Source organism: Zootermopsis nevadensis, unplaced genomic scaffold (assembly GCF_977971745.1).
Source record: "Zootermopsis nevadensis isolate Lab colony 2312 unplaced genomic scaffold, Znev_1.0 Znev_ptg000029l, whole genome shotgun sequence".
Taxonomy (NCBI): Eukaryota; Metazoa; Arthropoda; class Insecta; order Blattodea; family Termopsidae; genus Zootermopsis; species Zootermopsis nevadensis.
The window spans coordinates 13,539,617-13,552,367 of NW_028259161.1; the positions used below are offsets into that span (position 1 = coordinate 13,539,617).

Consider the following 12,751-nt stretch of genomic DNA (forward strand, 5'->3'; position numbering starts at 1 on the left):
CTTTAAATATTGTTTAGATGAACTTTGGCTTCAGAGGTTTAACAAGTGTGGTTAACTACTAGATTCCATAACTGTTCTATTGAAGTCAGTAATACATGCATATATATATATATACACACACACACGAAGGTTGCCTTAAAAGTAATGCTGCCATTTTAATTTTTGTCCAATTTTGCACTGACAGTCTTGAACACAGTTACTGCCATTTACTATTTTTTCTATGTAACCACTATTTCTTTCAATATATTTGCAACCATTTCTTAACAACCACCTTTACAGAGTTATAAAATTGGCTCTCTTTAAAGAACCCAAGGTTTGTCTGAAGGTACTAGGTTTTTGGGGAAAATGTAAGATGTGGCAATGCAGCCCACTCCATATTTATGTTTTGTCTTGTTGTTCAGTAGTTTCTTAATGGTATGTTGAGGTATTGCTCTAACAGTGGGCCTGTATTTGCAGGATTTGCCTGTTTATGCATAGTGAAGAGATTCTTTTCTGATATAATAATGGAATGCCACACACAAATTTGTAGATGCGGATTAGTCATTGGATAACTTTAAATAATTATGCTTGTTTGCTGTTATGTGTATGACTTGGCCTTTTTTTTATTCTGTTAGGTTGAAAATAAGACTTGTGTTGAACTTACTCTGCCAGTGACAACAAGTGTTCCATTGCCAAACCATTTCACAGTATGCATAGTCAGTGATAAATGGTTGGGAGCCGTCCAAACTTGTAATGTAAATCTTCGGCAAGTGTCTTTGCCAAATGATTGCTTAAACATAACAGGTAAGATTGTATTGTGAAGAACATAGCATTACGAAACTGTCTTTGGAAGATGCAAAATATTCTCAGAATAGTTTTATTTCCCCTCCTTCCATTAAATACTTTACAGATGTAAATGTATTTTGTGAGCCAACCGCTTTTCTGAGGTGAACAGGAATAAAAATATATCTGGCTATAAAAGTAACAGCTTTAAATTATTATAACATTTTCGGTGATTACGTTACCATCTTTTGTGTGACTTAGGCGGTTCTTTATTGTGGCCATTAGATTTCACACCTGGATCACATTCAGGGCCAAATTAATCCAGTTCAAGCTCTCATATCCTAATAAGTAATATTTTAGTGTTAATCTGCCATCAGTATTTAGGTCTTCCAAGTGGTGTCTTACATCCCTTCAGGTTTTCTGACTTAAAAGTTTGGTACAAATTTTTTATCTCTCCCATGAACACTACATGCCTTGCCCACCTCTTTTTCTTTGATTTGATGACTGAAAACAATTAATTTTTATTGCTTTAAAGTATGCCATTTACGTCTGTAGTCAGGTAGATACAGCAATTCCTCTCTTATGCATTGTGGTTGATTGTTGTGTGTTTTCCAGGATTGCTGAAACTTCATCTATTGCCTGTGTCAGTTTTGAAACAAGAAGCTTTTGAGCAAATGTACTCATTTCACCACTTCAGTTCTGAAATCACACAGGCATTTCATTCACTCTATCACACGGACTGTAACGTGTTGCTGGCAGCGTCTGCAACCAAGCACAGAGTTACTGCTGCAGAGTTGGCCATTTTCAGGGTCATGTCTAACAAACCTGGTTCAAAGGTATTATGTTGTTGTTATTGTTGTTTTCATATTGCTTTTCTGTCTTAACAAATTGGGAAAGTTGTGAGATTTGAGGTTTTTATGGTAGCGAGTATGATGATCAAATGGAAATTATTCCTGAAGAAGAAGACATTGTTTCTCTGAAATGTTGACTTCTACTGACGAGTTTACACAGCACAATAATAATCCGTGGCGTAACAGCCCTATGAGAGCCAAAGCCGACTAGCTGGCTGCTGGCCTCACGTTCGCATGCCCAAGCAGAGGTGAGCGATCATCCAACCAGGTATAGGGTGACATGTGGTCAGCACGACGAACCCCCAGCCATTCCTAGTTTTCATCACTGGATTACGCTACTCATTGTAGCTCCCCAATTGCCTCACGATGCTGGGTTGGCACCGATCCCATACGCCGGTAGAAAATCTCGTGAGAAATTTCTTTCCCCGAGACTCGAACCAGCGCGCATTCCGTATCGCCGGTCCGAAGCATGACGCCTCAGACTGCGTGGCTACGGCGCGGGACTTACATAACACAAAGAACTAGAAAAACTTCATCACAAGTTGGAACACCTGTTTGAGTAATTAAAGAGAACCTGAACAGGATTTGTTGATTAATTTTTTATTTATTTAAATAAAAATCCCTACTCCTTACACCTTGAATTACTTTTTCTGGTTGGCAGTTTGAACACTGTTTTATGAATATGTCTCATGTGTTTAGCTAATTACTACACTGTTTTTGATTACTTTACATACGAGGTGCGATCAGAAAGTTTCAAGACTGTGTCAATAGAGGGCGAACCGGATGTAATACGAGCTTCTGCCGCTAGGGGGTGCGGCCTACATTCATAGTGAATCAGTCTGCCAGCCAGCATCATCGAATTAGCATTTGTTTCTTAGTTACGGGCGTTTTGGTAGTGCATTACACCGACCCTCCTGCGATTTCGGAATGGCGAATTTTCATGAACAAAGAGTGTGCATCAAATTTTGCCAAAGACTCGCCAAAACGGCTACGGAAACCTATGAAATGCTAAAGCAAGCATTTGGGGAGTCCGCAATGGGTCGTGCACAAACTTTTGTGTGGCATTCACGTTTTAAAAATGGCCGAACCTCTGTCGATGATGACGAGCGTTCTGGACGACCATCTTCGAGCACAACGCCCGAAAATGTTACGAAGATTCGGCAGGCCATTCACGAAGATCGACGTCGTACCATCAACAACTTGTGCGACATTGTTGGGATAGGCTATGGGACCTGTCAGCTGATTCTAAAGGAAGAACTCCACATGCGACGCATCTCAGCCAAGTTTGTGCCAAGGCTCCTGTCTGAGGACCAGAAGCAGAATCGACTTCTCGTTTGTCAGGAGCTCAAAGATCTTGCAAGAACCGACCCCAACTTCCTTTCTAAGGTTTCCTCTTCCCAAAGATGAAAATTCAGCTAAAGGGAAGGAGATTTGAGACGATAGAAGAGACTCAGGCAGAATCGCAGATGGTGCTTGACAGGCTGACAAAGAAAGATTTCCAGGGATGCTTCCAGGCTTGGCAGCGGCGCTGGAATCGTTGTGTTCACTCCCAGGGGAACTACTTCGAGGGTGATGGATGAATTTAATACCTGAGATAAGTGTACGGGTTTTTATAGGCGCAGTCTGGAAACTTTCTGATCGCACCTCGTATATGCATTATCTCTCAATTTCTTCTTATCATTATGTACATTACACTTTTTATGTTTGATATGTCCTGTTGATTTTAAAGACTTAAATGTTTCGAACTGTTGTAATAGAATATCAAATTTTGTGTGTATCTATAGTTCATAAATCTTAGCTTAACTGCTTCATATCACTTTATAATCTTCCACTTGTGTCATGGAAATGTACACTGATAATGACTAAATTGGCTGATATTCAAATATGGGAAGAATATGTAGACTATGATAAAGTGTGGGTGAAAATTATGATAATAAATTACATTATATACTGCAGAAATTAATGTACCAATAATTTAGATCTGTTATATGATGTTTTCAGGTAGTGTACTTGACTTCACAGAAGTCTGAAGTGAAGGCAAGGCTGACTGAGTGGCAGAAGCAGTTCAAAAAATTTGGTTGGAAATTAATATCTTTATCAGAAGACATTAGTGAAAGCATTCAAACTTTCTTCAGTGCTGATATTGTTGTGACCACTGCTTATCGTTGGGAAGTTACCAGTCGTGCCAGAGAAATTCGAAAGTCCCTGAAAGCTTCCAAAGTTAGTATAATTATTTACTTATATAACAATTTTTTTAAAGCTTTTATTAAAACTCTGAATATATCTTGCATGATACTGGCAAATGGATTTTCCATTGTGGCCAAATCCCATGGCTATCGAGGCATCTTCACCCCCTTGGATATACTGCTACGCTTCTTCATGTAGATGCCATCTATGTGCCTCTTATTCCAAACAGATTTGAAACTCTGAAGGTTCAGATTATAGGAGTCATGCAGCAAGTGGATGAGGCCAAATTTACAATACAGGCATATATATAGCACTTGTAAAAACTTGATTTGTATTTTTATCATTTTGTACATGTTTCGCGTTCCTGGCTTCAGTAAAAACAGAATTGTAATTATTTGATTTGTTACGTAAGTTTGTAATTTTTCTGTGTTTTATAATTGTCTGAATGCTATTTTTACTCATACAATTCATCTTACTTCTGTTATGTTCTGTTATAAACTTAACACAGAGAGGAGAAAAATGTATGGGAGTTCTTGCCAGAGCATGGAATTAATGACTTGTCAGAATTAGCAGATAGATACTTATATTAAAGAGAATTTTATTCTGATATTGAAATACAGTAGATCCCGGTTAATAGGGCCATCGGTTAATCAGGGCAGGCTTTTTAACTCTTTACGTGGAAGTTCGCATAATTGGGGCAGCCGCTTAATTGGGCCAAAGTGTTCTAGTCCCAATGTGTCCCAATTAACCAGAATCCACTGTATATCTTATACGCAAATATTTAATGGTATGGAACAAACTGGTTGTCCATAAAATCCAGTTTTGTGAATCTTTTGTTAATATCTCAGAATAGCGTTTCTCCGATTGAAAATCTGAATCTGGTACCTTCTGTAAAACAAGGATAAATGCGAGAGAGTACATGTATATGTATAATAATCTTGTAGTTTTCCAATTAATAGAATTTCTAATTAATATGTTACCTTTGCATTTTGTAAGGTGAGTCTGATCATTGTGGATGAACTGCAAGTTTTGGACACAGCAGTGGAAGCTGTCGTGTCTCAAGTGAGAGCACCTGAAATTCGTGATAATGTGCGGCTGATAGGCTTAAGTCGGGCTACCCTAGCGTATACAAATGATTTTGCACGTTTTCTTGGAATACCACCTGATTCTCCACAGGGTATATATAATTTTGGATATGTTTCCAATAGTTCCAGTTCATCTATTACAGCAGTAGAGATTGTAGCTTTTACTCAGAAACGGTATACCACACGCATGATGATTATGTCACAAGCTGTTTGGGACACTTTAAAAAAACACCTGCAGCCTAATAAATGTGTGTGTGTGTTGGTTCCAACACAAAGGCAGGTTATTCTAACGGCTCAAGTGTTGAAGACGAGAGTTATGAATTCAAAGAATCCTAAGGTTTGGTTGCATTGTGAAGTGAAACAAGATACAAAACATGTTATCTGTGCTCAAGATTTAACTGTGCAAGACATGCTACAACATGGAATAGGCATTCTGCACTCTGGAATGAGTGAAGTTGATTGTGACATTGTGCAAGATCTGGCAACCTCACAAAAAATAAGGGTGAGTTGTTTTCATATAATTGCATGTTTTTAATGTGCATTGTATTTATTCATTTATAGGTTACACTTATTATTTCTTATTCTCAGTCCAAAAATTGTCATATGTTCATGTGGCTTAGGTTATTCTTATTTGCAAATCATGAACAACAGATATTTTCTATCTTGTTTGACCTGTGGCTCATTGGTTTGTATGATCATGCCTTAACCATAAACAAGGATTTCTGAAAGATTTGAGGTTTTCACAGCGGTGAGTATGAAGATTTCTGTCTTCTGGGTTGTTGCGCTGTGTAGTCTGGTCGATGTTAACTAACGTTTCAGAGGTCATACTGCCTCCGTCATCAGGGCGATGAGTATGAAGATTTCTGTCTCCTGGGTTGTTGCGCTGTGTAGTCTGGTCGATGTTAACCAACGTTTCAGAGGTCATACTGCCTCCATCATCAGGGCTATGAAGATTTCTGTCTTCTGGGTTGTTGCACTGTGTAGTCTTGTCGATGTTAACCAACGTTTCAGAGGTCATACTGCCTCCATCATCAGGGCAATCTTCAAGGGTTTATGAATTGATAGGAGTGATGGAAAAGTTTTTAATAAAAAGAAATGCAAATAAATTCTTTTCATATCAGATTTTTTCTTAAATAAAATTTATTTAGTCAAATTAAATGCCAATTATTTGCAGTATAGATCATCTTACCATATGTTTAATGTGAAATAATTTCACTTCTAACATGAATACTGTGCCATTAAGACCACAGTGTTCAAGAAGACAGAGGTCTACTACAAATTCAACAAGAAGTATATTACTGTGTTCACGAAACCACCTATGCATCGCTTTAATCCTGGTCCATATCTTTATACCCTGTTTTCCTAAGATTGATTTCAATATTTTTTTCTTCTTCTTCTAGGTGCTGTAAGTACTATTTTCCTTTCAGGATTTCTAACCGAAATTGTATGTGGACCTTTTTTTTTCTCCCTTATACTTTCTGTATGTTCCACTTGTGTACATTTTATGAATTATTCATAGTCTGAGATGTGAAATTATGGTTTTGTACATTTTAATCTTTAAAAAGCCACTGAACTGTATATCTTCTGTAACAAATTAGTTTGTTACAAAGTTTGTTATATTTAATTATGTTGTATCTTTTTATTTATTTTGTTGCCATATATTTGTGTACACGTGTCACCATGTCATCACAGCATAGCACATCCTCAGATTGTGGCTGGAGTAGAAAGCCTCCAGTGAATGGATGCTGTTGAGTAACCAATCACAGGCAGCTAGCAAGGAATGATTCTCCAATTTGAGATTTGTGCAGGTTGTTAAGAAGCTCTCACTGTAAAGAGCTTCATAGTTCCTACCTTTTATGAGATACTGTGATCAAATAAAGGATTATGAAATAGGTAGGGCACTTGGCATACGTGAGGGATGAGAATTGTTTATGCAGTTTTGGTTTGAAAACCTGAATGGAAGAAAATACTTGGGAAATGCAGGCATAGATGGGAGATTGATGTGAAACTGGATCTTAAAGAAATAGGGTGGATGCAGTGGACTGAATTTAACTGGCTCAGGTTAGGAATTGATGATAAGCTGTTGTGAACGAGGAAGGAAATTTGACTGGCCAAGCAACTATTACCTTCTCACAAAATATGAAGCTCATTGGAGTTAGTTGCACGCGCGCGCACACACACACACGCACACACAGTGCTTAATTTGCATTTATATATTCACATTTTAATGTATGTAATTGATTTTTTACATATAGAAAAATTCTGCCGGCCGCAGTAGCCACGCGGTCTGAGGCATGATCCTCGTGCACCTGACTGCTGTGACCATGGGTTCGAGTCCCACTCAAGGCATGGATGTTTGTCCGCGTCTTTCTGTGTTTGTATAGGTAGAGGCCTTGCGTCGGGCTGATCACTCATCCAAGGAGTCCTACCATTGTCCAAATAGATCAATAAAATGAATAAATAAACCTCGACACCTGCGGGTAAAAGAGGATGAGAGAAAGAAAAATTCTTATATTGCAGGTTATAGTGGTAAGCTGGGATGTGATAGATGACATAGAAATGAAAAGCCATCTTTTGATTGTCAAAGGAACTGAACAATACTGTGTCAGTATGGAGAACTACATTGACATACCAATACGTGAAATAGCAGATAAGATTTATTCGTGTAGTACCTGTTGGACAAAGGCTGTCATTTTTACTCAGGAGTCAAAGAAGTCCTTGTACCAGGCGTACTTTCAAGGTATGTGATTTGAAATATAACATATACGAAGTACAGTTCATTGAAGAAGAATTACAGATCTTAAAGTTTAATATCTCATTTAATTTGAAATATACATGAGCAGTTGTGGGGTTTGTTACGAAATGTTCAAAAACTCACAGAGTTTTTGTTCCTTACTAGGTGTGCGTGCGCACTCGACTCTGCGTAACATTGAAATATGTGTTTGTTGTACAATCAATATGTTGATGTCCATTTATGAGAATGCCCAGTGCATCATGGAGTTTACTCAGTTTAAGTGCATTGTAACCAATGAAATTTTTGATTTACATACAGAAAAGAATCTTAGAGTGCCAGATTGGTTTATTCAGTTTGAAGGAACATGAAGAATATTAAAGTGTAAGTTGCAATAAGAATGTTGTGTGTATGGAGCCTACAGAAATCAAGTATCATAGTTTTAAACTTTGTATACCTGGAACCACAATCCAAAATGAGTTGTATAAGTGGTTAAATTACATGCTTACTGAGTTCAAATTAAAAAACACTGATCCTACAAAAAGATTTTGATATATAAATTTTTTGTTAAATGTAATTGATGATGGTGCAGATTTTCTAAGGTGAGTAATTTGAACATTAATGGTCATGCTAATCATAACTGTCAAACCTCTGAAGCAGAGCAGATGCATGAAGCTTTTGAATATGAGTGTGACACCCTGAAAGTGAATGTGGTGTGGCCTTCTGTATGACTGTGTGGTAAGACCCCTCTTTTTTTTGCTGAAAACACCATCATTTACCTTTCTACAAATTGAAGGCATTGAAAGCGAAAAAGAAACTGAAGTTGTTTTCCAACAGGATTTAGCCCCTACCCCATTTTTGTCACTAGCTTCAACATGCTGTAAATGCTCGATTCCCTAGTTGATGAATTGGAAGAAGTGGACTGATAACCTGGCTTCCAAGAAGAGCAGATTGTACACCACTGGATTTTTCATATGAGAATGTGTGAAAAACATTATCTGCCCAGAGAAAATCTGTGGTTTACATCACCTGTGAGAGAGAATTTACAGTGCTGCAGCGACAGTCACTACATTCAGTAAAATCTTCGTGGGCAATAAGCCATGTCAAAATGTACGTCATCGTTCCTGATGATGGAGACAGAGAGTATCTTTGAAACATAGGACTACTGCTCCATTTTGATGTGGCTTGTCACCCAAGAGGATTTTTTTTTTCATTTAGTCACTGCAAAAGCCTCAAGTCATATATGAATCAATACATTGTACCTGAGATGAAATTTAATACTGCTTTTATGTCTGTAAAGCTACTTGATTAAGGATGTCAGAAAACTTTGAGAGTTTCTATAGATATTAAAGAAGTACTTTGTTTTGTTTAATATTTCACGGGTTAATTGCATCTTGAATCTAGTGAGCCGTTTTTCAGTTGCCCTGTATATTAAGTTTTCAAAATATATTATTACTCGCATGGATTCCTGGTTGGAAACTTGAATGGAGGAAATCAACCTAAGGGTGATTGGGAGGATGGTATAGATGGTTCTTAATGAAATGGGGTTTGAGGGTGTGGCATGGATTCATCTAGATTGGTTTAGGGTTCTATAGCAGGCACTTGTGAAAATGAAAATGTAACTCTGAATTTATTAAAGGATGGATAATTTCTTGACTAGCTTAGCAACTTAAACTTTTCACTGTCTTGTAACATAAAAATTCTGTATTATTCACAAATTCATTTTAATGCCAGTTAACTTTATGTTTTTAAACATAATTAAAAGTCTGCAATTGTGTTACTTTGTTGTAGTGTCCTGTCCGGCTCTTTAAGCCAGGAGACAATTTAATTCTTAAAGGTTATATTTAAAGTGTTCTAATGTTCGGAGAATTTGTGATGTAGGCCTGTTTTTTTGTTAATATTTGGTCCCTTGCAAGTATCATGAATATGATCTTCAATGATTTTCCCTTTATAGGTGCTCTGTGTGTTGAATCACATCTGTTGGCAGTCTTACCTGAATACCTCAATACTGAGATTAATACAAAGACTGTGGAGTCAAGAAAATCAGCATTAGATCACCTTTCCCGTAGTTACCTGGGCCACAGACTTATCAGCAATCCATCCTACTATTTGGGTTCGATGTTTACGGATGAGTCCAAAGACTACCAATCATTGTTAGTAGAAAAGTCACTGTGTTCTCTTGAAGCTGCAGGATGTGTTATTTTGGAGGTGAGTGTTAAGAGTAAGTAAACTTTTCGCTGTTGTTAATGTCCTTCCACTTGGGCCACCTATGCTAATATTAAAATTGATCCTAAATGAATGCAGGTAGGCCCCAATTTACGCAGGGGTTACATTCCACCTCCTCAGGGTCGTTAGCTTGAACGGCGTAAATTGAGAAAGAATTATAATGTATTGTACTGGCGGACGAGGAGAAAGCAACTGACGCTGAGACTAGCGCCACCTAGTTACCCACTTCCTGTGCTGCGTTTATGCTTTCGTTTTCAAATTTTCTTCTTATATTTGTTTTATTTTTTCGTTGTTATTTTAAAAGGGCGTTAATGTGAAACAGTGTAAAAGGAAGCGTCATAAAGCAGGCCTACCTGTAGTGTCTGAGTATATAGACATGTAGACTGGATTCACCTTACTCAGGGTAAGGTATGGAATGACTGTGATCCATGGACTTAGACAGTGCCCTTACAGAAGTCAAGATTATTAGAGAGTTGTAATAGAAACTCTTAACTCACTGTTGAACCTGTTGGTCCAGTTACATGGATGGTTGGCATGAATGTTACACGAGGATTGTTCAAAAGTGATTAATCTGGAACACAGGTTGACAGATGACATCTGCTTAATCACACTTTAGTACTCCCCACTGAGGTCAGTGCACCATTGCCATCTTTCTGGTTACTTCATGATGTCTGCAACAAACTGGTCTTTTAGGATAACAAATAGTGAACAAATGGACACTGTTCTACAAATCATCTTTGTTAGGAAATCAGATGAATTTTCCAACAAAGATGTGAGGATGCTGCAGTAAATGATAACTGTTTATTGTCGTCCCCTGTTCTCTATGTCCCAGAGGACTGTGGCCATCTGCTTGCCAGCAGAGGGCGCTGTTCGTAATTTATTGGGCTGAAGACTTCTGTCATTCTTCTGCCACATGGATTGCCTTTTCTTTTAAGAGGTGTGATAATGAAACCATCTCCTATGACCATCCTGGACTTTAAAGGCCAGTGGTAATCGGCTTCTGTGATGTGTCCATCGATACATATGACTGAACTCAAGAAATAAATTTTCCGCAGGACAGACACTCCTGATGGCTTCTGCAGCTAACTTCTGTGTAAATGTTTTACTAACCCAAGTCTATATGTGTGTGGGGGGGGGGGGGGGTCTAGATTCCAGGTGTCGTGATGTTACTCCACTATCTTTATTATAAAGAATATGCTAAGGAAGAGATTTAATGTGATAGCTAAGAAGTAAAAAGATCTGAAAGCTTTAAATATTTGGGTATTAAAATAGCAACAAGTGGAAGTGTTAAAAAAGGAATTACAAAAAATAAAAGTACAGAAACATTTTACTGTTTAGTGAATGACATACAGGTACTTCTTGATTTATGTGGCATTTGTACTCCAGAGAACAGTCACAGGGTGAAATTGCATAAATTAAAAGAAGAAAGTCCTTTCTCTCTGCCACCCTCACAGTCTCTCAATTAGCCAGTAAGCACTTCACATTAAAGTGAGTGTTATTATGTAAGACTTGAGGTTCTCACAGCGGTGAGTATGAAGATATCCGTCTTCTGGGTTGTTGTGCTGTGTAGTCTGGTCGATGTTAACCAACGTTTCAGAGGTCATACTGCCTCCGTCATCAGGGCGATGAATATGCCAATAGGGTGTGAGGTGCTAGGTTTATAGGCTGGAAAGTGAAAGGTGTAGCCTGCCCCGAGCCAATGGCAGCAGGCATGGGAGTGGACCAATGGTAGCACGTGGGCTAATTAAATTGAAGACATGTTTTTAGAACACGGGTGTAACAAAGAGTACCTATATTCTTTCAATGAGAGGTAGATGTTTGTGATGCTACATCGGTTATGAAGGTTACATACCACTTAATTAGACAACATATAATTAATTTGTGGATTGGGAAGATTATGAAGCAAAATGGTCATAGCCCATTTGAAGTTGACATCCCAGGAAAACCACATGAAAACTCATAATTGTCAGTCATCTGGCCAACATTTGAACAAGGATGTCTGAAATATAAAGTAAGTTAGCTTGCCATGATGTCTAATCTTTTCTTTGTCTTGGTTTATACTAAAGAGCAGGTAAATTTATTGATTTATCCAGTTCAGTTCATATAGTAATGACATATATTTGTTACTTTGCAGGACTCTGGACACCTTCAGCCAACTTTGTTGGGTTCATTGTCTTGTTCCATGGAACTGTGTCATAACACAGTCAAGTATTTGAGCAAAAGTTTAAATTCTTGTATGACACAGCAGGAAATATTGCTACTTATATGCCATGCTCAGGAATTCACAAAACTGCCTGCTAGAGTCCATGATAATCAACTTATTAGGTAATTATTACATTTCACAAGAGTTTTCTGAAACAGTTCACTATGTCAAAATATGTTGGTATCTATTACAGAAAGGGTTAAGAGGAATTTGTAGTATATGTCTGTATTTTACTTTTCTTTATTTGGCAAACTTTAATTAGTGTTATTGTTTAATCTGTTCTTCTTTCTTGGCTCTACAACCCAGTTGTGGGTCTTTGCCACCTCCATTTCAGAGGTTTTCCTAGTCTTTGAACTGTGCATTTATGAGTAGTAAGTGACCAGCCCACTGACTCTGCACAATTTCTACTCGACCCTGATTTGACTGCTAGAGCCATCTAGTAGTGAATCAGGAGAGACTTGGGTGAGAAATGGCCGCTGAATTTTGCTTACGAAACATCTCTTTTCATGTTCGTAAGGTTCTTTTACATGCCGTAAATCTACGACATCGGACCGCCGGCTTTACTTCCCCACCGAAGGAAGTTGTGCTATGGATTTTTGTCACCCTTAAAAATCTGTCGACCTCGGCCGGGTTTGAACCCACAAACCTTGGGTCCAGTGGTGAGCACGCTAACCACTGGTCCACCGATGGCGACTGTTTAATCTGT

General features: G+C 38.1%; 1 protein-coding gene across 9 annotated transcripts in view; it reads left to right on the forward strand.

The window, feature by feature from the left end:
• Window positions 1-12,751, forward strand: part of LOC110840273 (activating signal cointegrator 1 complex subunit 3) — a 143,157-nt gene that overhangs the window by 91,199 nt on the left and 39,207 nt on the right. For all 9 annotated transcript variants that reach the window (XR_015537598.1, XM_022085183.2, XM_087357906.1 and 6 more), the window contains 7 exons: window positions 615-783; window positions 1,378-1,598; window positions 3,615-3,833; window positions 4,797-5,387; window positions 7,406-7,625; window positions 9,571-9,824; window positions 11,977-12,167. Coding sequence is in view for 8 of the 9 variants with exons in the window: in XM_022085183.2 (XP_021940875.2) it covers window positions 615-783; window positions 1,378-1,598; window positions 3,615-3,833; window positions 4,797-5,387; window positions 7,406-7,625; window positions 9,571-9,824; window positions 11,977-12,167 (1,865 nt within the window). In the remaining variant the exon portion in view is untranslated. The remainder of the gene's footprint in view (window positions 1-614; window positions 784-1,377; window positions 1,599-3,614; window positions 3,834-4,796; window positions 5,388-7,405; window positions 7,626-9,570; window positions 9,825-11,976; window positions 12,168-12,751) is intronic.